Source organism: Emys orbicularis, chromosome 14, assembly GCF_028017835.1.
Source record: "Emys orbicularis isolate rEmyOrb1 chromosome 14, rEmyOrb1.hap1, whole genome shotgun sequence".
Taxonomy (NCBI): domain Eukaryota; kingdom Metazoa; phylum Chordata; order Testudines; family Emydidae; genus Emys; species Emys orbicularis.
The window spans coordinates 18,562,202-18,588,231 of NC_088696.1; the positions used below are offsets into that span (position 1 = coordinate 18,562,202).

General features: G+C 41.0%; 1 protein-coding gene across 1 annotated transcript; it reads left to right on the forward strand.

Annotated features, from left to right (window-relative positions):
* The first annotated feature begins 363 nt into the window (after window positions 1–363).
* LOC135889008 (carboxylesterase 5A-like) lies at window positions 364–19,928 on the forward strand. The gene is made up of 13 exons (XM_065416823.1): window positions 364–445; window positions 6,012–6,216; window positions 7,611–7,749; window positions 9,568–9,701; window positions 11,602–11,755; window positions 11,910–12,012; window positions 13,734–13,849; window positions 15,821–15,961; window positions 16,754–16,834; window positions 17,416–17,563; window positions 18,583–18,732; window positions 19,568–19,640; window positions 19,742–19,928. Exons 1-13 carry the CDS (start codon window positions 364–366, stop codon window positions 19,926–19,928), a joined length of 1,713 nt encoding a protein of 570 aa, XP_065272895.1.
* The last annotated feature ends 6,102 nt before the right edge of the window (window positions 19,929–26,030 follow it).

Below are 26,030 nucleotides of genomic sequence, written 5' to 3' on the forward strand. Positions count from 1 at the left end.
TTTTTGGGTTGTAAACGCACTGGGGGCAATGACCTGTTTGTCTTTAAAGTGCCAGACATGCCAGTGGTCACAGAAAGAATGATGAATTGTAGAACTTCTTTGTAGGGGGGTTTGTTTAGATAAGCGATCAGGGTTGGTCTTGGTAGCTCTTGTTCAACCTATCTCCAGAACTGACTTTTTTATTCACTTAGGGACTGGGTGGAAATTACTTCCCTTCTAACACATACCTCCAGGGCCTTTTACCTAATAGCTGTTTGGCTCTAGAGTTTAGTAACAAGCCCTTAGTCAGTCTTCTGGCAATGTGATCTTTGTGCCTGCATTTGGCAATTAAAAGAAGAGAAGTAGCAGTTGGTTAGTGTAGACATGAAAATGCAACCTGGTGTCAGGATTTGGCTGTTCGGGTCATTGATCTGTGCTGCATGGTTGGTTGTGATTGCAACTGAGGGTAAATATAAACTCCTTTACTGATGGGAAAAGTCAAGAAGGGATTTAAGCATGGGACCCTTAAAACATTTTCAGTCTGATTCTGCTAGGGTGACCCATATGAGGACTGATATAAAGTGAGCACTCTGTGAAAAGTATTCACGCACCAGGGATTTGGGTCTTTTGTTGATTACTCTAGATCTGACCTATCAGTCCTCATCCTCAAAAGACACCTGCACAACTTTCAAAAGACAAGCCTGGGAACTTAAATTCATAATTTTGCTAGACATTGCAAATTGTGGTCTAATAAATACACTGGATTTATAGCTTATTACAACAATCTGTAACTCACTAACCTCCCTTTTTTGTCCTATGACTACAGGGCTTGTATGTCACTTAGAACAGTGGTTTTCAAACTTTTTTTTCTAGCAACCCAGTTGAAGAAAATTGTTGATGCCTATGACTCAGTGGAGCTGGGGATGAGTTTGGGCTGTGAGAGGGGCTGGGGCAGAGGGCTGGGGTCCGGGGGGTGAGGGCTGCGGGTTGGGGCCTGGAATGAGGGGTTCAGGGTTTGGGGGGCTCAGGGCTGGGGCAGAGGGTTGGGGTGCAGGAGGGGGTCAGGGCTCTGGGCTGGGGGTGCAGGATCTGGGGTGTATTTTTATCTCAATGTGAAGGAAGTTATGACATAAATTGCCATAAATCAAGCCCTAACTCATGGGCGGCGGCAGGTCCGTCCTTAGGATTTATGAGGCCCTATACAGTATTATTAAACTGGTGCCCCTATGCCTGCGGCAGCCCGGGCTCACGTGTATTTTAGATAAGGGCGGTCTTTTGAAGGATTTATTTTAAAAACTATATGTCTGAAGAGCCAAGCATTTAAGGCTAAAGATTAATACTCAGATTGTGCATCTAAAAATCTATGCAAGGATTTTTTAGAGATGTGATTTTATAATTTTCAGCAACACACTAATGAAATATTTTTAAAGCAAATTTTAAACTAAGGTCCTGTAGACTAACATGTTCTGAGTAAATATTACAGTAATGCACAACTGTTTTTGTCAGTAAATTCAGAAACTGATAGTATATGCCTGGGGGTTGGCAAATACCTGTTAAATGGCTTCATTACCCCTTGAATGGCTCTTTAACAGTTTCAGTGTTGTGCTAATAGGTCTGGCAGGCTGGAGACTTTTTCACTTTTAAGTACTAGATCCCCTCCAGAGGAAGACTCACCAGGCTGCAGCAAGGAAGGGTCAGAACAGGGATAGGAAGAGGCAGGATGGAGGACACTAAGACCCAAAGGTGCCCCAAATTGCTGTGCCTGTGCCCACCCAAACAGCCTAGTGTGGCCCCGCCCATGCTCCACCCCAAGGCCAGGCCTCCTCCTGCTGTTCCCAGCCCTGGCTGGCCCAGGCTGGTTGGCTGGCCAGCCTGCCTCCTGCAGGAAGTCAGGGTGGCTGGTGCTGGGGCCACGCTCCCTGGTGCAGCAGGGCTGGGGGTGCTGCATCTGTGCCACCTGGTGCTCTGGGCCAGGCCGCAGGGCGCATTGAAGTTGGGGGTGCTGCAGCTGCGCCACCCAGCCTCTCGGAGCACTGGGGCTGAGGGAGCTGCCGCCCAGCACGTGAGGGCTGGGGCCTTGTCACCTGGGGCCACAGTGTGCTCTGGGCTCCTGCAGGGGAGGGGAGGGTCCTTGGGCACAAGGGGAGAGGCCAGGCACTAGCCTCCCCCAACAGCCGGGTCACTGACAGCCCATGCCTCAACTCCTTTCATACCTTTGTCACAGGTTTCACATAACCAGGTCACACCTTCTTTCTCTGCCTTTTATTTCAATTCAGTTTAATCACTCCTGTGAAAGCATGTTGCACAAAATCTATTTTAATCCCTTTGATGCACACCTGTATAATAGTTCTCATCTCCTTTAGGGGAGAGTAGCAGCCGTGTTAGTCTGTATCCTCAAAAAGAACAGGAGTACTTGTGGCACCTTAGAGACTAACAAATTTATTAGAGCATAAGCTTTCGTGGGCTACAACCCACTTCTTCGGATGCATCCGAAGAAGTGGGTTGTAGCCCACGAAAGCTTATGCTCTAATAAATTTGTTAGTCTCTAAGGTGCCACAAGTACTCCTGTTCTTTTTAGGGGAGAGTAACTGATAGCCATGGGGACAGATTTTATGTTTAGCTTGGCACTTGCTAGACTTGCAATTGCCAACCTTTGCCTTGTGGTAGATGCATTTTAGGTTTTTAATGCATCTCCTGCACTGAACAACTGTCAGCTTGACTCCCACTTCTTCCAGTCTCTCGGAGATATGTATCATACAAGTGCAGATTTTGGATGCTTTTCATGCAAAGTCATGTTCTTTGCTGTAGTCACACCAGAGGTTAATCAGAACCCTGGTGTGATCCTTTGGCTAGCTAGCAGCATGCTGGCTTGGCATCTTCTAGGGCTGTTTGGCTGAGGTGAGCTGAATACTGCAGATATGGAGCATGGTGCATGGAATGAAGAATTAAATGCTGTCCAGGTGTATATAAACTGGCAGGTAGCTTCAGGTACATAGGAGGCGAGTAGGAAGTGGGTAGGCAGGAAGGCCAGAAACTACAGGCTTACAGGGCTGTCAAAACCTGAGCTGTTACCTGGGCTACAACTTAATTGCAAAGTGGGCCGGTCAGAGCCCATCTTAAAGAGGAACCTTTGCTTTAACCTATACCCCGAGATGGGCAAGCAGGCATAGGTTCAAAGCACATGCACATGCATAAGGGTTTTGTGTGAGGATGACAGGGGGTAAGAGCATGGGTTAAGCCTGCAACATAGGCATGTCTTCTTTGTTTAATGGACACATATTGATTTCTTGTGTTCAATAAATAACAAACATCGCCTACTTTACCTTATCCTTTTTTATAAAAATCATTACACATTCATCAGAAAGAGGGAAATTATGCTGAATTAAGTCTTTTTTTGTCTTCTGGTGGTTCATATAGATGCTAGTAGCTTTGAGTGGAGCTAATATTTGCCTCCTCAAGAGATTTGTGGGAAAAGTCATACATTATTTTGCTGTTCCCTAAAACTAAAGTACAGCCCCCATAATTCATCCAATCGTAATTCTGGTTATAGTGAGCCCAGTCAGTCATACAGAAAGTACAAACCAACATGGTAAAAGTGTGAGAATGGACAGATGCTTATTGTTTAAAAAATGATTATGTTGCCACAGTAGAGTCGCTACTGAGTTCAGCGTTCTGCCTAATTAACTTTTAGATTTCAGTCAAAGGACCAGGTCCTGTGGCGTACCAACACCTCTCTGAAGTACTGAATGCCTTTGCTTCCCATGGACTTCAGTTGAGGGCACTCAGCATCTCTCATGATCAGGCACAAAGACTTTAGTTGAAAAGTTGGATAGATAAGGAAATGCTTATCTGCGTGATAAATTGTGGTAAATAGCACACTGTCGTCTGCTGGTCTGGGCTTTACTATAAGCACTTGTAGTCTAAGGAAGAGTCAGAATGAGAGAAAGAAGAAGAAATGAAAAATATCCATACTACATACATTTAAAAAGTTTAACAAACCTTAAGAAACTGCACCTCACTGCAAAAGGTTTATGGAGTGATTTTATTATGAAAATGATTGTAGTACCTTTAAGTATTAATAATAATGTGAAGCTTTTTACTATAGTGAAAAGTTTGTAAACACTTTTGTTGCAAATCATGTATGTAGTGTAGCAAATGTACACTGTACTTTACAAACATAGTAAGTGACATATTCCTTGCCCGAAAAAGCTGACAGTCAAGGGCATCTGCACAGAGAAGACTCTTACTCCTGTATGGAAACCCATTGAAATAAATGAGGTTCTTCACAAATACCCATATGGGTCAGTTCAGGATTGGACGTAAGTGTGAGGAAACCAGTTTGTATTTTTCCCAGTTAATAAAAATGTAGCTGCCATTTTTATTTGTTTTAGTTTTAAAGGTGTACATGTCTTTACAGAAAGGCCAAGTTGAGTTGTGCATTTTGTAAGCCTTTTCCTGAATTTATTATGTACTCCACTCTTTAAATACAAGTTATTAAAATATGTCCATGCCATCTAGGAGGCTATCATTACATTGTATGTGTGCAAAGACCAAAGAAAATCAAACAATAAATTATTGGTGAGATTTTCAAAGTTGCCTGAGGAATTTGGATGGCCAAATCCTATTAAAACTGAATAGGAATTAGACATCCAACTCATTTAGATGCTTTGAAAATTTCAGGCTACATCTTCTTTGTGAAGTACATATGAAGTAGGGAAAGATTAACACTCAAAGAAAGAAATCCTTCAAGCCTAAGCAGTCAATAACAATGGTTAAAGCAAGAAGTCAATAACATATTTGAAGGTATTCCTAAAATATCTAGCACAGACATTTTTTCCCCTTTTCAACTGTGAAGCAGCTTTAAAAAATGATCAGTAAAATACCTAGTTTGGGCCAACCCTCAGGCCAGAGAGTTAGTGCTCTGCATGATCATATAACTGGCTGTTGTGTGATTCCTGAATCTGGCCTCATGCATCCTTATCCTGCCAGGTACCCAGCACCTTGCTGAGGGAACACAATGGAAGGAGCACACGTGTTGGGTCAACTGAAGGGAATATATCCCTCTTACTTATTAAGATAATTATTTGTTTCCAGCAGCACCCGAACAGTGTCTGAGCTCACGTTCTACAGGAGACAAAACAGTGAGACAGATGAAGGGTAATGCAGGGGAGTATGCTAAGTAATCAAAGTGGTGATTGGCCACTTTTCAACCATATAGTATCAGATAACTCATCATTTTTGTTCATTTTGAAAAACTTGCAGCCTATTCCTAATTACACCCCAACTCTCACTGTCAGAGCATATTCCTGCTTCTGAACTGGAAATATCAGAAAATTCTTATAGGGAAATACTGTAAGGGAAGAAGTAGTTATTTCCACAGTACTTTTACTTTGATCTATGATAGCAAACAAATGAAAGGACTATGCTAAAAGCATTGAAGAAAGATTAATAAATTGTAAGGCCAGAAGGGACCATTGGGATCATCTTGTCTGACCTCTTGCATAACACAGGCCATTAAATTTCACCCAGTAATTCCTGCATCGAGCCCATATCTTGTGGTTGAGCTAGAAAATATATTTTTAAATACATCCAATATTGATTTAAAGATATAAAATAATAGAGTCCATCATATGACTTGATAAGTTGTTCCAATGATTAATTACTATATTGTTGAAAATTTACAATTTATTTCTAGTCTGGGTTTATCTAGTCTAGATTCAGCTTTCAGTCATTGGATCTTATCATGCCTTTGTCTGCTAGGTTAAAGAGCCCTCTACTATCTCAAATCTTCTCCCCACGTAGGTACTTATAGGCTATGATTAAGTCATCTCATAACCTTTTCTTGGATAATGTAAATAGATTGAGCTTCTTGGTATTTCTTACAAGTACAACTTCTTACAATTCTTACAAGGATTTCACTGTAAGGCAGGTTTTCCTGGAAAAAAAGTGGAAGATTGTCTGAGCAGCACTTGATGCCCTGGGAAATCTGCCTCATTGAGAATGTGCTGATATCTTATCAATATGTTGAACAGGGCATAAAGGTGCACAACCAGAAGTGACTACCAAATATGGGCGACTTCAAGGAAAACAGACCAGCGTGAAAGGAACAGACAGGCTCGTGAATGTTTTTCTTGGAATTCCTTTCGCAAAACCACCTCTTGGATCCCTAAGATTTTCCCCACCACAACAAGCAGAGCCATGGAAAGGTCTGAGAGCTGCAACTTCCTATCCACCAATGTAAGATCCGATGGTGTCAGGCTTTGCCTATCTACCCTGTTTAGTAAATGAATCTAAATTGCATCTTGTATGCCTTTTTTTTGGTTAATGAAGTTGTGTAACATTATGTATCCTAGCAAAGGAGTTCGGCTTTATTGAATGTGTTTGCATGGTAATGATGGGTCCCATAAGAAAAATGTGAAATTCCTAAAATCCTCCAGTCATTTCTCTTGTGAATTGAATGGTGTCCTTGTCCTTTACTAAAATAGCCCAGTAACACCACAACACTAATACACCTCTACTCCTATATAACGCAACCCGATATAACACGAATTTGGATATAACACGGTAAAGCAGCGCTCCGGGGGGGCGGGGCTGCGCACTCCGGTGGATCAAAGCAAGTTCGATATAACGCGGTTTCACCTATAGCGCGGTAAGATTTTTTTGGCTCCCGAGGACAGCGTTATATCGAGGTAAAGGTGTATATAGTTAGAGATCCATGTGAGTGTTAACTGTGAAAACATTTGCTTTATTTTAGAAAAATAAAATGAGAATAAGAGTCTACGTTTAAATTTTGGATACTCTGCCAACCTAGTTAATGTTGCCCTCAGTAAATAAATCTGGAATATAAGCCCTGCGAGGTCAGTTTAAGTGGGGTCAAGCTGTCTGGAAAAGATATTATATGTGATTGATTTTAACTGTAATTTCAATTTTATGGCCATTGCAATAAATAATTCTCACTGTTCATCAGTGATGTTCTCTCCCACTTCCTCCTCCTCCTCCTGCTATGCAGACTCAACTGAGGTCAGGGTGACTCTTCTCAGTAGGAGTTTATAAACAACTGTGCTGTCTGCTTCATTAGCCAACATCTCCAGCATATTGGCTGGAGGGAGCTGTAGGTGATCAGGCAGCCCCTCGTATAGGAGCACAGCGAATATTTCCAAATAATGCCTTTTGTAGTATTTTTGAAAATAAGTTGATAGCTTAATTTTGTTTCACACATTTCCAAGCAAAATGATTCCCCCACTGATCCACTGAGTTGGACTTTGATAAGGCAACCTGGAGCTTTAAGAGCTCCTTCGGTTATACCTTGACTTTCATGAGTTGCGCAAAGACAAAAATGATACGTGTTCAAAGTAAGAGGCAAATCTACATCATTATAACGCTAGGAGGATATGGGTGACAGAGGTTTTCTGTTGTAACTCAGGTCAGTATTTGCAAGTCTTACTTAAAGCTGGTTTCCTTATTTCAAGATTAATGTGGTGTTGTGAAATAGATATTTTTGGATCACTCTGTAAATGTGTTCAGCTTTAGAAATGCTGTTTTCAGAAATCTAGTATCAGATAAAACTAACATTATGATCATGTGTTACTATCATTTTACTGAACATTGGCATTTTCATTATATCATTAAAGGTGCCTACAAGACACAGAGTGGATAAAGACAATGACAACAATGTTAAAAGCTGTATTTCCTCCCTTAACAGTTTCTGAAGATTGTTTATATCTGAATGTTTACACTCCTGCCCATTCAGACAAGAAGGCTAAGTTACCTGTAAGCAAACCTACTTAATAGCTATATCTGTATCTTCATCCCTGTGCTGTACTAGATTGTGTTAGCGGTAAAGTAAAGCTGTAATAAAGCAAAGTTGGAAATAATGTATTTCACCTTAATTCTCTATAATGTTAAAACCGTGAACTGAGGCCCTCTAACTTCAGGTAAGATATAGGGTATTTGGTGATAAATGTTTTTCATTTAATGCCCATTTTTCCTGGCAGCTTAGGATCTTCAAAGAACAATTTTCAGCTGAGTCAGGCTTTGTGGAGCTCATGTTGAGTTGATCAAAAGGAAACTCCCTTTTAGCTCACCTTGTAGAGCTTCTTTTTATGGATGGTGAACGTTCAGATTTGGGAGGCACGTGCACAGCAAATCCATCTACCTCTGGATGGAGTCTGCCAGTGGCAGGTCTGCAAACCCACCCAGGGTTCTGATTTTCCCAGGCTTCTGCCCCACATACCCAGACCTGACCTGACCCCATCTGTCAGAGTATTAGCTGTAATTTCATGTCCATGGTCCTGTTTGACTCCAGCATTAAATCCCTCCTGTTGAATCTGTTCTCTCTGTCCACAAATCTAGAACTCATTCAGACCCTCTTGATCTCCTGTGATGAATGCTGCAACATCCTTCTCTCTGGCCTCCTTCCCATCTACATTGCCCCCTCTTCAGTCCACACAAAATGCAGCTGCTGCCTTGTCTCATCTTGATCATCTGCTTTATATGTCACTGTGATCACATCAGCCCCTCTTTGAATCTTTCTCCACTTCAGGGCATCAAGATCAGTCTTCTAGCCTTCACCAAGGGCCTTTGTAATTCTGCCCCTCCTCACTTATCTTACCTCTTCTCTTATGTTATCACACATACCTCTCACCCACTTTCTCTGCACTGCAAATGATGCTAGCCTTGATACCCTATTTGTCTGCTTCTCTCACAACCTTCTCCTCGCTTTCTTCCATGCTGCTACCTGTGCTCAGAATGCTCATCCTGATCTGATCTGTAGGGCCCTTTCCTTTCATATCCTTCCTTAAGGCCTACTTCTTCCATGACACTTACAAGTTATTAGCCAGCCAGGGCATCTGTATATTTCATTTAAATTAATCTTTTACTCCATCATAATGTGCACTAGCCTTCTCAGTTATCCTGTAACTTTACTAATGTTAACCTATCCTTCCTCTCGCAGCTTCCCACTACTGTTCTCTTACCCCTTTTCATTGTGTCAGATCTGAAATTAGCTTGTAAGCTTTTCAGAGTTGGGATCATGACTTCTTACCTATATTGCAAGATGTTCATTACTCCCTTGGGTGCTGTAAAATAATAAAAAATAATCATCATAGTTCTGCTGAGTCACAGAGCACCTTTGTTAGAAATACAAAGTCAAGAGCCATGAATTATATAGCAAACAATCAAACAAAAAAAATGCTGAATATTATTTCAATAAGATAACTTGGTTAGTGTAAATAGCCTCTGACACCCTTTGAAATTTCAAAGCACTGTACATAAGTATAAGTGAATGACACTGGGTAAAAAGGATATTTAAAATTACATTATCATTTTCTTGGTGACAAAAGTAAATAAAAATGTATTGGTCCTTAGCATGGGTCACTTGTCACACTTCTAACAGAGTAAATGTTGTACATAAACAACAGTTTGTTTTCTCTTTGTTTAGCACTATCTAAAACTGAACTGTTGTTTTAAAAATAATAATCCTGTTTATAAAAATTGCAACCTGCAACCCTTTGATTTGTATTTGACATTTATTTAAAAATTAGCAAGTTCATCGTTACAAGTAGTTCTAACTGATTCTGCTCTTTTCAGGTTATGGTGTGGCTCCATGGAGGAGCTTTGCTGAATGGTGGGGCTTCGATATATGATGGGTCAGCACTATCTGCCTATGAAAATGTGGTGGTGGTAGCTGTCCAGTATAGGTTAGGTATCATTGGATTCTTTAGGTGAGACATATTTTGTTACTATGAATCTGCTCAAACAAGGTACTCTGTTTAAAACACACACACTGTGTGTGTGTGTGTGTGTGTGTGTGTGTGTGTATGTATGTATATATATATATATATATATATATATATATACAGACAGCGCACACACTCCATGATAGGAAGTACGCTCATGATGAGTGAGCATGAATTTCTTTAGGCCCAAAGCTGAGGTGTTTGAAGAAGAAACATATAACCTCTTCCTCCTTTCTTACTGCACAATTGCAGCATCTTTTTTCCAAGTAATTAATTTTATTATTGCTTTTCATTTTTAATGACAAAAAGCACCTATCCCGTTCTACTCTGGGTGTCCTGACATCAGTTAAAAATTCACAGTGACACAAAAAATTATAAAATACAGAAAGCTAATCTAGTCAGCCTAAACCTATAATGGTGACAGGTTTCCGAGTGGTAGCCGTGTTAGTCTGTATCAGCAAAAACAACGAGGAGTACTTGTGGCACCTTAGAGACTAACAAATTTATTTGGGCATAAGCTTTCACGGGCTAAAACCCACTTCATTAGATGCATGGAGTGGAAAATATAGTAGGAAGATATATATACATAGTTCATGAAAAGATGGGGGTTGCCTTATCAATTCTAATGAGACAATTCAATTAAAGTGGGCTATTATCAGCAGAAGGAAAAAAACTTTTGTAGTGGTAATCAGGGTGGCCCATTTCAAAGAGTTGACAAGAAGGTGTGAGTAACAGTAGGGGGAAAATTAGCATGGGGAAATTAGTTTTTAGCTTGTATAATGACCCATCCACGCCCAGTCTTTATTCAGGCCTAATTTGATGGTGTCCAGTTTGCAAATTAATTCCAGTTCTGCAGTTTCTCGCTGGAGTCTGTTTTTGAAGTTTTTTTGTTGAAGAATTGCCACTTTTAAGTCTGTTATTGAGTGACCAGGGAGGTTGAAGTGTTCTCTGACTGGTTTTTTAATGTTATAATTCTTGACTCAGATTTGTGTCCGTTTATTCTTTTGCGTAGAGACTGTCTGGTTTGGCCAATGTACATAGCAGAGGGGCATTGCTGGCACATGATGGTATATATCACATTGGTAGATGTGCAGGTGAATGAGCCCCTGATGATGTGGCTGATGTGGTTAGGTCCTATGATGGTGTCCCTTGAATAGATATGTGAACAGAGTTGGCAACGAGGTTTGTTGCAGGGATGGGTTCCTGGGTTAGTGTTTTTGTTGTGTGGTGTGTAGTTGCTGGTGAGTATTTGCTTCAGGTTGGAGGGCTGTCTGTAAGCGAGGACTGGTCTGTCTCCCAAGGTCTGTGAGAGTGAGGGATCAGCCTTCAGGATAGGTTGTAGATTCTTGATGATGCGCTGCAGAGGTTTTAGTTGGGGGCTGAAGGTGACGGCTAGTGGCGTTCTGTTATTTTCTTCGTTGGCCCTGTCCTGTAGTAGGTGACCTCTGGGTACTCTTCTGGCTCTGTCAATCTGTTTCTTCTCCAATCCCTCAGAAAGAGACAAACACCTACAGGATCTCTATCAAGCGTTCTTAAAATTACAATACCCACCTGCTGAAGTGAAGAAACAACTCCTCGTTGTTTAAACCTATAATGTAACTTAATATGTGCCTGTTGCTAAATGCTCTGTCTGTAATATTATGTTGTCTGGAGTTCATGTGTATAGTAGAAAACTATTCCTTTGAAAATCAAGCAGCGATCAGCAGTGGCCTGCAGTACTCAAAGCCATGCATTGGGGCTCAGAAATAGACTTTCAATAAGCTGATGTAAGAATAAAGTATCAGCATGGTTTTCGTTCTGTAGAGCCAGTATTATATGCCCAACAATAAGGAATAAACAGCCGGTGGTTTTACTACTAATACCCTATATACACTTCTGATTTCAGTACTGGTGATGAACATGCTCGTGGAAACTGGGGCTTATTGGATCAAGTGGCAGCTTTGCAGTGGGTTCAGGAAAATATTGATTTTTTTGGAGGAGATCCAGAGTCTGTTACTATATTTGGAGAGTCTGCAGGAGGATTCTGTGTTGGAGCACATGTAAGTTTCCAATAAATACCTTTGTATTAAGAACACTCAGTAAGTCTAAAATCAAGCCTCACTTTTAAATCTAGCTTCTGAAGTAAAGTCAGTCATGGATTGTATCAAATTTGCATTTTAATATGTAAATTATATTCTTGTTTTTTGTTTGTAGATTTTATCACCATTGTCAAAAGGTTTGTTCCATAAAGCCATATCAGAAAGTGGAGTTGCTCAACTTCCTGGCTTCTTTATTTCCCATCCTCAAGCAGTTGCTAATGTAAGTTTTCAGTATTACCTTAACAGTATTTCTCTAAAATACCAAGTTTCCAATGCCTGACACCTTCTCAAAACTGAGTTTCAAATTAACAACCATGTGTTTGCACCCTGCTGTTCTTTCCTGATGGAGAAAGATGATCTCAAAGGTTTTATTTATAGTTTCTCCTACTTTAACAAAAATTTTAGACTGAAAATATCACGTTCTGATTTCCCTCTTTTTCTGTAGGACCTCTGCAATTCTAGGAGGACTTTGAATGTAACATCACAAGAGGCTAATGCCTGTGCTGCAACTCTGCTAGTTGCTAACTAAAGAAAGAGGGGATGTAGAGTTTTAGACTGTCTGGATCTAGTTGCAATAATCTGCCAAACTCAACAAATTCATTTATTTAACTGACAGGTTTCAGAGTAGCAGCCGTGTTAGTCTGTATCCGCAAAAATAACAGGAGTACTTGTGGCACCTTAGAGACTAACAAATTTATTAGAGCATAAGCTTTCGTGGGCTACAACCCACTTCTTCGGATGCATAAAGAGTGAACCATATATTGAGGAGATATATATACACACACATACAGAGAGCATGAACAGGTGGGAGTTGTCTTACCAACTCTGAGAGGCCAATTAAGTAAGAGAAAAAAAACTTTTGAAGTGATAATCATTTGAAAAAAAACTTTTGAAGTGATAATCAATGTACTGAACCATCTTGATTATCACTTCAAAAGTTTTTTTTCTCTTACTTAATTGGCCTCTCAGAGTTGGTAAGACAACTCCCACCTGTTCATGCTCTCTGTATGTGTGTGTATATATATCTCCTCAATATATGGTTCACTCTTTATGCATCCGAAGAAGTGGGTTGTAGCCCACGAAAGCTTATGCTCTAATAAATTTGTTAGTCTCTAAGGTGCCACAAGTACTCCTGTTATTTATTTAACTGGGAACCGGGAGAAGTCCACATCAGGTGTCAGCGTCCTGTGCTGTTACTTTCCAAATCCATGAGGAAAAATAGGAGTTAGAACTTGATTTTTCTAATGTTTTAAAAAAAATGTTAGGAGAGGAGGAAGCCCTAGACATTACAAAGGCAACAGAAAAAGAACTGCAATCAAAGTAATAAAAGTTTACACTAGAATTACAACTGAGAACCCTCAAAGCATATATCTATTGAAGATTTAGGCAGCTTTTATAAATAGCCTGTTTTGCTTTGAATATTGCAGAGAAAACAGAAAGTAGTCTTCAAACACGGGGCCTGCAGACAGGGCCGGCTCCAGGCACCAGCTTGCCAAGCAGGTGCTTAGGGCGGCCACTCCGGAGAGGGGCGGCACGTCCAGCTATTCAGCGGCAATTCGGCGGACGGTCCCTCGCTCCCACTCGGAGCGAAGGACCTCCCGCCGAATTGCCGCCGCAGATCGCGATCGCGGCTTTCTTTTTTTTTTTTTGCGCTGCTTGGGGCGGCAAAAACCCTAGAGCCGGCCCTAACTGCAGACTCCTGTTCATATCTCCATACACCATAATCTGTGTGTATCTATATTTTCACACACCCACCATTTGCCCTAAAGCAAGAGATGTGTGGAATGGAGAGTTGACATAGGAAGCATCTAATTGCCTCTGCACACTGGTAACTTGTCTGTGGTGGGCACTTTTTAAACTCCATCATACTAGAGCAGTTGTGGTTATTGATGATTTGTCTTTATCACACCACTCTCATCCATTCTTTTTTTTTTTAAACAATTGCAGGTAATTGCTAATATATCTGGCTGTGAGACAACCAGTTCTGCAATGGTTCACTGTTTAAGGAAGAAAATGGATAAGGAAATAATGACCCTGAGTGCTGATCTAATTAAGGTAGGTGAGAGTTGCTAATTTAGGAGCTACCCCAAGGCTCATTAAGATCAATAGAAAGACTCCCATTGACTTCAGTGGGCTTTGGATTGGCCCTTAATGCAGTTACTGATATTTAGGGCTTGTCTACATTTACACTGTGCCCTTGTAGCCCTTCTGTGAAGATGCTGAACGGGAGAGCTTCTCTCATCAGTGTAGGTACTCCACCTCCCCAAGAGGTGGTCACTGTGTCAGTGGGAGAAGCCCTCCTGTTGATATAGTGCTGTCAGCACTGAGGATTAGGTCAGTATAACTGTGTCCCTCAGGGGTGTGGAAAATCCACACCCTTGAGTGATGTAGTTCTACTGACACAAGTTCCTAGCGTAGACCAGAATTGAGCGTTTCATACAAGGATGGTCCACTGAGCTGCAGAATTTGAATCCACATTTCAAACTCCACAAAGAGTATCTGAATCCAGGACTTGGGTTCAAGCCCATTTTTAATTTTATGACATTTATTACTTGTTTATTCTGCTACCCACTGATTCTACACCCACACAAAGCTTATTGCAGTTTTATTTCTGATTATTTAGAGTACATCTGCACACTGAGGCTTCTGTATCAAGCATTAGAATGGGAAAGTAAGCAGGCTTCACAGAGCCAGCTGTCAGCAGATAGAGTGAATTCAGGAATGCCTCCATTTCTGTGAAGGGGATTTCAGGGTAGAGAGGAAAAGGAGCAACAGCAGCAGCTGTGGGGAATGGAGAGTTGGCCTCGGAAGTATGTGAGTGATAATGGAGCTCCCAAATGTAAAGTTAAAAGACCATTCATGTTTTCTTTGGAAGGAAGTTCTAGTGGTCTAAAACTCTCTTCTGTGGCCCAGAAGTCCTCAGGGGACAACTGGCTGGCCCTCTCCCCAATCCTGTGATCTTCCAGAAGCACCCAGATGGCTCACAAAAAACTTGGCACCCTCAATTTTAGACACCAGGTGAGGCCACTTTGAAAATGGGCCCCTAAACATTTGCAATTCTATTCTGTCATTTCCAGATATGTTGTTCCAGAAATATATGTTAGAATTGCAAGAAAATATATCCTCTATTCCAGAAAGACTGGACGTATGTGTGCTCATTTTAGTGCCAAAGGGGGTGGCCATACCCTTACTTGGGATTATTTTGATGTTCTTGGGCTAGCCTCTTCAGGTCAGTACTGCTGCTCACCTGTTGTGAAAAATAAATTAATTGTCCCTGTCAAACTGGGAAATATAGCTAGCTCACAGGGAATGTTTCCAGTGCCAGAGTCATTTTTTCTTAGAAGGCAGAATTAAAGTACGTTACACAGCAGTATAAATGCCACTGCTGGTAATTTACCATCCTCTCTTTTGTAGTCATGTAAACAGTTCTTTGAAATTCTTCTTCCATATTATTGTAGTCTTAACTATACATCTTGTACAAATCAAGCTAATAACACACATTTCCAAGGTTCATTCAGCTGACATATTAATCTTGGCCATCTGGAGTGAGGCATTCTAAAGTGCTCGGCCCAACCTATCTGCTTGCATTGAAATCAATGGGTGTTTTATTATTGACTTCAGTGGGAGCAGAGTTAGGCCAACAGAATGGTTAAAATCTCACACCTAGTTTTTATTTTGTTGTAACCTTCCTTATTCATTTCCCAGTATGCAAAACTCTGCCATATTTTCCCTCCATGCACCCACATATTTCTGACATGGAAAAGGTGAAATAGACATAACATACCCCACACATACATTGGGTAGATATTCCACAAGGAAGCACATGAGAAAGTAATAAAAATAGCCTGAGACTTGAGGGCTTTGTTAATTGCTTTTACAACCCTCTTCTGTGTTGGATTGTAACATGTTAGAGCTTGTGAGTACTTATTTTAGTCTTGGCTCGGCTCAGCTCAGCAGTGGGAATTTTGCAATGGCATCTAGAGGAAGAAATAATTATAAACTAATATATTGATTTTTTTCTTACAGCAAATGGGATATGTCCCTGCAGTTATAGATGGTGTGTTTATTCCAAAGAAACCCGAAGAGCTGCTGGCTGCCAAAGAATTCAGTACTGTCCCATATATAATAGGAGTAAATAACAATGAATATGGCTGGATTATTCCTTCAGTAAGACATGTTCAATGACTTTTCTACACTAATCAATGTGTTACAAAATATGAGATTGTTCCATAGGACCCAGAATCAGGGTATAGTCCCCTCACATGTAGTGTTTTAAATATAGCTCTGCCATCCCATTGTCTACACTCTGTTCTTACTCCTGTAAATCAGACAGCACTCCTTGATGTCATTGCTATCAGTGGACTGTGGATCAGGTTCATATTGAATTAGCCTTGCCCCTCTTTTAAATGCATTGGGGTTGACATCTCCCAGCAAATGTTTTAATTTCTTCTCCAATGTCTCACAGAGTCTAAACATATTGTACATTTATTGGTCTTTCCAAAGAGTTTGCCAGGAGCCTAGAACATACTGCCAATATGTCGTGTGTTCTGTGAGAGTTTTGATTAATCCCACTATTTATATTTTCATTGAATAATAACTCTAATTTTTGTGTGAAGACTTTTAGACATGTAACTTTTGTTAAAGGAACATGTTTTAATGTGTGCTCAAACTGTCTTCAGAGAATGGTACTAAATCTGATCTCTGGTATCAGTATGTCCAAATGGCTTTCAGTAACTCAGACAGTCACAACTTTTGGTGCCCATCTGCTCAACCATCAAGCATTTTTCCGGTTGCTTAAATAATTTAGTATTTAAAGAATACATTTATATGTAATAAATGATTAATGATCATTACTGGCTAGTATAAAATGGAGCAGTGAGTAGTTATGAATTAAATAACACATGGTATCAAATAATTTTAATTAATATAAAAAGGAAAAACTGTATTTTAACTGTACAGATATCTAACTTTCCTGGCATAGAAGAAGGGATGGAGAAACAAACCATAATCTCATCATTGCAGCTGACATTGTCACTATTGGTAAGAGACCAGGAGGTTAATTTGGATGATATTTTAATATTCATTGTAAACCCGCTTCACATTTGGGGCTATATGATGCTATTGGCACGATCTCATTTTTGCAGTATTTATGCATTCAGTGGCTTAGTAGTGGATTCCAGACCTAACTTTGGCTCCTCTGGTGTCATCCCCTGTGAAAGGATGGAACATTAGGAATTGGTGGCTCCATACTGCCGTATACTATGAGGCACAAGGGGAGTAAATAAAAGAAGATACCCACACTGAAACTAATAGTGTCTTCTGTGCCGCTCCAGCCCCTTCAAAGAGGTGGTTTCCTTTAACATGAGCTGTGTATGACTATTCTTTTCCTGTTCTTGTTTATCACTATTACGTTATTTTATAATTGTATTCCTTAGGGAATGTGTATACATTGAATCTCTACTGTCCAGAGTGGTTCCAAAATGCCACGTCACTTCTGGCTTCTCCAGCACTAATCAAAAACCAGTGGATAGTATTTATTAATTCATGACTGAGAAAGAGCTCTTGAGAGTGAAGCACACTAAACGCTGCCATTAATGTTGTATTCCCATCCTTTGTTACAGAGGTTTCCATCTGAATCTGTGTCTGTGGTAGCAGATGAATATTTAGGAGACACAGATGATCCTGCTGAGCTGCGAGACCGATTTCTGGATCTGCTGGGAGATATCGTCTTTGTTATTCCAGCTCTTCAAGTGTCTAAATATCATAGAGGTGAATTTCCAATCAACCTCAAACATTCAGACCAACTCCCAGTTGGCACTCAGCTGAGAATAAATCATTGTAGCACTAAATTTGTATTATGGCAAAATTCTCATTGATTCAAGATTTGGCCCTTGCACGTGATAATTTTCTGCCATGCTGCTCTCTCCTCCCATGCTGTTTCCTTCAGTGGAGAAACTCATTTAGGACAAGCATCCTCATTTAGGACCTGATCCAAATGGAAAGTCAAGGGAAAGACTTCTGTTGTCTTCAGTAGGCTTTGGTTCATACCCTTATCTCCCTTTGTTTGGAAAAAGTTTTGTCTGCATTTTTCTCCAGTTTAGATTGTGCTTTCTGAAGAGTAAAACTTGGTACTGGTTATCCTTCTCCAGTCTAGCCCACCTTTACTTTGTCAACACTTTCTTTGTTACTAGATCCTATTGCTCTTTCTAGTATCCGATATTGGAGAGAGTACTCTGAGTCAGGCAGGATCAAGTTTTATGCAGCAGAAATAAATTACATGAAAGAACATAACATGTTAACACTGAGGTTGGATTTCCTCAGCTAAACCAGGAGCTAATAGATGTTTCTCCTATGGTAACTCCCTAATATTTTTTCAGTCAATATGCCAAAACACTGTTTCTTCATTTAGTATTGGATGCAGCTAAAAAAACTTTGGCCCCAAGTTCATTTAGTTCTAATTATTCTGTATCCAATACTATTGTCGGGTCTTGGGTGGTGGTGTGTGTTTTTTAGATAGAGGGAGGGATATTAAATCAGTTAATTTAGTCTGCTCGTACCCCAGCCTCTTGTATTTTCTGAAATCTAGTTCAGAAACAACTGATTCTAAACCTTAGCTGAGCTAGAATTTTAGTTAGCATCTCATTTCAAGATTTAATCTACTGCAGCCTTTTAAAATATGAAAAGAGATTTCAGAACATGCATGAAGCTGTTGATCTGATTTAATGGTTCCCTATGGAAAGTACAGTAATTGTAATCTTGGCTTTGATTCTCACTGTTTTCTTGTTTAGACTCTGGTGCTCCTCTCTACTTTTATGAATTTCAGCATCGACCCAGTACTTTTAAAGATACTAAGCCAGATTTTGTAAAGGCGGATCATGGAGATGAAATTGGCTTTGTCTTTGGTGGGCCGTTCTTGAGAAGTGATGCAGTCATAATTGGTAAGGACTCGTCTTTCAGATATTATTTTTTCATTGTAAAGTAGATCTAGTTCACATTATGGATGCATACTTGTCTTTTAAACAAATACGACCCACACTTTGTTGAATTAAGTACTTTTGCAAACAAAAAAAAGATGTGTAAGTTATTTTTTTCATTAACTTTGTTTTTTTTCCTAATAACACTGGTGTACTTTTTTTGTTCTTCCCTTCTTCCTTCCACATAATTTAAGCTCGTACATTTTTTTTTCTTGTATTGAGGGTTATCTTTAAAGTGGTACTTGCGGCATTTTCTTTCTACACCCTGTTGCATCTTTTAAACCCTGTATGTAGAAATACGTGTATATTGACAAACCAGTTTTCCGCCTTTGCATCAGGATTATGCTGTGGTTTTGAATTTAGCATACATCTATTCTGTGAACTTGTCTTCACAGCTTTTTTTTTTTTTTTTTTTTCACTGTACCTTCCCGCTTCTCTAAGGGAATGACTAGGAGTAGCAGCTTTACTTGATCTGTTGAGATGCAAACATATTTATATATGATTTTAGAACAAGGACTTAATGATCTAATCTGCTGACTGCTCAGGAACATATATAAAGAAATACCTCATCATTCTTTTGGCTGGAAAACTTTGAAAATACTAGCATTAGACAGGCTAGAATAATATCTAAACAATAAAAATCTGTAAGCATCATTCCCTATTAAGCAATTCTATTGTAACTTGTATCTTGAATAGTCTGATGCACTCATGCTTTGATATTATGTATGTACAATTTCAAACATTTTGTTTTGGTTTTTTACTTTACAAAATAGTTATATTTACATATTCTCCCTTTCAGCTGAGGCTACAGAGGAAGAGAAACACCTCAGCCGAACGATAATGAAATATTGGGCTAACTTTGCACGAAATGGGTGAGAATAATGCTATAATAATATATTGTGTTGTAACATTTGAATTTGTTTAATCTCCATAAATTAAATGGGGATTTTATTCTTCATTCTGTCATTTCCAGAAATCCTAATGGCAAGGGTTTGGTGGAATGGCCAGTCTATGACTTGAATGACCAATACCTGGAATTAAATTTAAAGCAAAAGAAAGCAGAGAAACTGAAAGGGAACAGAATGGAGTTCTGGACAAAGATCTTCCCTGAAAAAGTGAAGAAAATAACTGAAGACAGGAAAGAGCACTCAGAGTTATAAATGATGATGTTTAAATTTGTATCTTTCAATTTGTCACAGCAAAATTCTACCAGATAATATTGGTTCAATAGAAAAAGTTTAATCATGTTAGCACATTTTTTTTAGTTTGATTGAAGGAAATGAGAGCAAAGCTCTGGACATTATTGAGATTTTGTTGCTAACTAGCAAAATATGTGACAAAGAGGAAAACTCCAGATCATTTACATTAAATAATAGGAATATTAACAATTGAAACAGTGGATTAACTCCCCAACAGAAGTAATTGAGGCACTGTCACTAGGGGTATTGGAGGGGAAGACTAGATATAGTATTTAGGGATTTAATGTAAAGGATAATCTTGTATTAGAGGAAGTACAGGGAGATAGAACTCTGTATCTCAGGAAGAGACTCAGCTTCTGAGATATAAACCCAACATGGTGTGTATCTTTTAAACAGGAACACATATTCCCCTCAAATATCTACATTTTGATACTGGACTGGAATAAAATGTTTGGAACAGAAATGATTTCAAATATCAGAAAAGTCTGATGGGGAAATATTAAAAATATAGGGCCAAATTATATCCTGAGATGCATGCTTCTGTTTCCTCAACCAGACTTTGAATGATGCTAGATAGGGCTTTTTATTTTATATTAATGCTTTGGAGGATTTTTTTTTTAAATTGTAAATGGAAGATCCCACATGCAAAAGTTGTTAGCCAGTCTCAATGTACGTACACATAATATGTAATATTGCTGAAAGCTTAACCATGCTCTCTCATACCAAACACAGTGCAAATAACTCACCAAGAAAAGAAACATTAACATCTTTTTTCCAAAATTAAAACAATCTCTTTTATCATCTGACATTTTTCAGTAATATTTTCACTTGTAAAATTGCACAACATTCTATTTTGTATCAGATAATTTCCCTTTTTTGATTAATTTGTCTTTTACTCTTCCCTGGATAAATCAAAGCAATGGAAAATGAAATAATCTGAGCCACTGAAATTTTCTTTGTTTACTGAGACCTCAGATTTTATGTCATTGTTGTGTGTGATCAAAAATAGATAAAACTGATAAAATTTTAATACAATAACAGCAATAAAGATGTGATCCTCAAACAAAAATTAGTTGTATGTATTAAGTAACTATTTAAAGTTGTCCCAGTGTCACTCACAATGTTACATACTGAAATGCTCATCATACAAAGACAGGATTCTACTTATAATCAAGACGAATAAGTATGTATAGTACTGCATGTTTCAGCCTGGAATCTCTCCTTGGAAGACACCTTCAGAAGCTTCGCCCAGATGTTTAGACTGTTCTGAAATTGTTTTCAAGCATGTTAAATCCATCCCTGCAGGGTGGAGTAAGGCTAAGGCAGGGTGCTTATGATTTGGAACTCGTGCCAGCTAGCTCAAGAAGGCAGAGCAGCCAGAAGCAACACACAGCTCAGATGATTGCTGTGGACCAGCTGGGTTGATTCATTTAGGAGGAAGCTCAAGGACTCAGATGTGGGTAAAGGAAGAAAAGAACCCATCTGCTAGGGTTACCATACGTCCGGATTTTCCCAGACATGTCCAGCTTTTTGGTCCTCAAATCCCCGTCCGGGGGGAATTGCCAAAAAGTCGGACATGTCCGGGAAAATAGGGAGGGAGGGGTCGTGGGGCTTGGGTCCGGGCTGGAGCCGCTGGGGCCAGAGCCACAGCTGCTGGGGCCAGCGGGTGCTCGGCTGCCGGCCGGCGCCGCTCGCTCTACCAGGTCCGGGGCAGGGCCGGAGCCACTCGGCCGGAACCAGGGCCCGAGCTGAGCAGGCCAGAGCCGCTGGGACCGGGGCTGCTCGGCCGCCAGCTGGCGCCGCTCGCCCAGGGACGGGGCTGGGCCGAAGCTGCTTGGCCGGAACCGGGGCCCGAGCCGAGCCGTCCAGAGCCGCTGGGACCGGGGCTGCTCGGCCGCCGGCTGGTGCTGCTCGCCCAGGGCCGGGGCCAGGGCCAGCGCACTCGGCCGGAACCGGGGCCGGCGCCCCAGGGCCCGAGCCGAGCCGGGCCGGAGACGCTGGGGCCAGAGCCGGCCGCCGGAGGGAGCCACTCGGCTACGGGGGCCCGGCTGGGGGGGCCGGACTGGGCCACGCCTCCTCGCGCCCCAGCCCCAGCTTACCTGCAGGCAGCCTGCTTCAGGCTTCCCGCGAATCAAATGTTCGCGGGAAGCAGGGGAGGAGGAGGAACAGGGGGGCGAAGCGTTCAGGGGAGGGGCGGAGTTGGGTCAGGGCGGGGCTGGGGGAGGAGTTGGGGCGGGGCCAGGGCCCCGTGGAGTGTCCTCTTTTTGGACACTTAAAATATGGTAACCCTACATCTGCAGAAGCTGAAAGGGAAAGTCCAGCCTGCAGAGGGGCTGGACTGAGAGAGGACTGCTTGTGAGAAACAGAAGCTTGGTGGATCTGACCCCAGTATGGCAAGATTGTTCCCCCAGACTGTAGTGGTTCTAAGCTGCACTTCCCTGATGAACACTACAGGGGTATGTGTATCTGAAGACACAAAGCCCTTCTGGAACTCCACTGTGGCGTGCTGAGGAAAGGTGCCTGCTGCACCGCCCCTTGAGACTGCAGCATACACACCTGCCAGCCAGCTAGTTCCACTCAGCCCATAGCCCTATCCCTTCTTGCTGCTTTTGGTGTAGTTTGCACCGTATGGGGTGCTGGCAGAAACCCTACCCTGCTTGTAGGATTGCCATTGTGACTGGCTTCTTGTGCCCTCTCTGACCTTGCGCACCCTGCACAAGGTGGTTATAACCTGACCTTTAATTTTAACATCCCTGGTCCTTTCCCTAAGGTAAACAGCAGTGACTTTCAAAAGTGCAGTTTTATTTTTGTTACATGAGGTGAAAGGGGAGAATTGATTTTAGAGATGAAAAATCTGGTCTCTGGAGGATACAATGTAGCTGTACAATTCCACCAGTGCAATGTCACTTTCCAGTGGGTCTGATTAACGTTTACATGTTGCTGGAATCGGATTCCAACTGGTTTGTAAGAGATCTGACATCCCTGCTTTTTATGCAGGCATGTCAGTAAGTGCCAAGAGGTACCAGTAGCCTGAGGGAGGTTTGGTGTTCTGCTTGCCCCTGGGATTAAAAGCAGTTTAAAAATGTAATGGGGGTATTTTTGTTGCTCCTAGATGGCTCCTGCAGGTTTCATCTGATTTATTCTCAGATTTAGGTAAATTATTTACTTTCTTTCCGGGATTGGGTTTACACTGGGTATTGAACACAGCTCTCAATGTATTTTAACCCAATATATATGTTCAAAACAGAATTCAACTATCACCCCTCTATCATCTCTTCTTCAGCGTGGACCTTTGTACCAGCTCTTTGAGCAAGTGAAAACAAAAAACTACTTGCAGAGCCTAGTGAGAGAAGGATGGCAGCTGCTGGCTGGATTGCATTGCTTTGGACCCTGAGTTGTGCTGCAGGACTAGACTGGTATTGGAACTGAAGGTCAGAATCAAGATCTCATTATTATTGCTTGTGAGGAAACAGCTGCACCAGCAAGTTGCAAGCTAAAGGTCAGATTTACAAAGAAGTGCACCACTGTGCCAGCAAAAGCTTGTTTTTATGTCCATAAAAGTGTGAGCATAGCAGATAGCTGCCTATGCAGATGTGCCTTCCTGGGTGCCAATTTTGTGGGTGAGTTACTGCTACCATAAGTGCCCGTTCTTTGAGAAAATGACCCCTCAGGCTCCACAGTGACCAGGTGGCTGTCAGGAGAGCTGGTTGAGAGTTTTCCAATTGAACATTTTTTGTTGGACAATGCTGATTAATCAAAACCAAATCTGGTCACAGGAAAAGGGCAGGTTCCCAGTTTGGATGAAGTTGAAAGAAAAAGTTTAGAAATTGTCAAAATGCCCTGATTCAGCATATCTGAAATGAAAGGTGTGCTGGTTCAGTTCAAAATTACTTTTTGTTTTGAAATTTTTAGTTAATTGATACTAAAAAACGGTAAATATTTTTGAAAGGTCACAATCCAAATGAAACGTTTCAGAATTATCTAAACAAAATGTTTTACTTGACCCATCTGAAATCGTCCTGATTCATGATGGGGAAAGTGTTTCAAAATCTCAAAAATTCTCGTGGGACAGGAAAACCATTTCCTGCCCAACCCTCACTCTCATTGTCAAGGTCAGCTCCAAGGAGTGAGTGACTGGAAGAAAGAGTTTGTGACTGCACAAAATGAAAACCAAAATCTGCTGAACACAAATGAAAGGAACAAGCTGAAAGGTTTTGAAAAGAAGAAACATTGCAAATGTTTGCACATCATCTCATTCTTGGAGAAACCTGCCTGACCAGTGTGCATGTGCTGATTTAATCTTAATTTATCTATACATTACACAAGACAGAAAGATGCCCAGTCAGAAAGGATTTATGCATATGGGCAACTCTGAGGGAAACAAGCTACATGAAGGGAACAGATAGACTCGTGAATGGAATTTCCTTGGAATTCCTTTTGCAAAACCACATGTTGAAGCCCTGAGACTCCCGACAACCGGCTGAACCATGGGATGGGTCTGAGAGACTCAACTTCCTAGCCACTATTGTAAGATCTGTATACAGTCGTTCACTCATATCTTAGGCTTGCTCTGTTTATCTTTGTTTGTGAAAGATGTAAAAGAGTTTGCCCTCGATGAGGAGTTTGGATTGGCTGGCGGTCTGCTGACAATATTGAGGTGTTTCATAAGGAGCACACGAATAGGAAATATACAAAGAATTCTTCCTAAAATCCTCTTTTACTGCAACAGTGCAGGGAAAGCTGTGCTTCTGCACTTGGTTCTCTAGCTCCATGTAAGTAACTTCTGCAGAGCACAAAGCAAGGATCCCAGAGGTGACACGTTTTCCAAGTTTAGCCATGGCTTTTGTCTGAGCTTTTCTCCTAACTAGCAAGGAGGCCATGGTGCACCTCTCCTCTGCACTGAGTTCTTTGATCTCCATATCATAAGTATTATGTGGAGGCCTCACAATCACTATCATATATGTAGAATGACCCTCCACACATGTACTGGGTATTATATGTAACTAAGGTGCTCGAATGTAGCAGTCCAGTAAACTAGGATTAGCATGGGGCCACAGCAAAGGACATGGGGCAATTTGTCAATTAGGTGAGCAGCATCTTTGCAACTGAAGTCCAAGGAAAGTAACCCCTGATGCTTTTAGTTGGGATATTTTACAGACTGTTCAATATTTTATATGATCCAAATTTAAAATGTGAATCCCTGTGTATTTTTTGGTTACTAGCAATAAATTCCTCCCACTTTTCACCAGTGATATTCTCTTCTTGCTCTTCTCCCAATTAAATGTCACTTGAAGACAAAACACAGTCAGAATTGATTACTGGAGCATGATACTTCCTGTTTGCTCATCAGTCTAGTAACAGCTCTAGCTTCTGAGGTCAAGGCCTTGGTGGGGGAAGCACACTGCCACTGCGTTTGTCCTATATGTAGGAGTCAATATTTCAAACAAATTTAGAATTATGTAAACAAAATGTTTTGCTTGACCCATCTGAAATTGGGCTAAGGATGCTTAGGCCCAGATTCTCATCTCCATTCTAACCACTGGCTGCAGCTGACGGACGTCTGTAAAGCTGTTTATAGCATCCTGTTCCTGGGCCAGTCATCCTAGTCCTTGGCCCAGTCCCGGCTGCCATTTAGAGCAGCCCAAGTTATTGTATTACTGGTGGTGTAGAACAAGCAAGTGACCTTTTCCACTGTAATGCAAGCCAGCATTGTTAGTCCATGCTGCTCCAGCCTAGAATTGATCATTTAAAGTGTTTACAAGTTAGGGGACATGCTCTCTGCTGTTTCTGTGCAAGACTCTCTATGGAATTTCAGCCCAAGGGGAGACTGTTCCCTCTCAGCTAATGTATTGTTACTGCTACAGTTATACTATCTATTGTTTATATTTTCCTTTTGTTTGTGTAGGTGCCACACAGGACCTGGCCACAGTGAAAAGAAATGAGAAAAATAGGAAAGAAAAACACCATGTCTTCAGAATTTCCAAAGACGGTTTCTACCTGAATGTTTACACACTTGCCTAGACAGACAAGAAGGCCAACTTACCTGTAAGCCAGGGGTCGGCA

Excerpts from the sequence above, each read along its gene's own strand:
- LOC135889008 (XM_065416823.1), top strand. The coding sequence starts at position 364 with ATGAAAATGCAACCTGGTGTCAGGATTTGGCTGTTCGGGTCATTGATC. Across the intron at positions 6,217-7,610 it reads GCAACTTCCTATCCACCAAT|GTGCCTACAAGACACAGAGT; the intron begins GTAAGATCCGAT and ends ATATCATTAAAG. Across the intron at positions 19,641-19,741 it reads GCTAACTTTGCACGAAATGG|AAATCCTAATGGCAAGGGTT; the intron begins GTGAGAATAATG and ends TGTCATTTCCAG.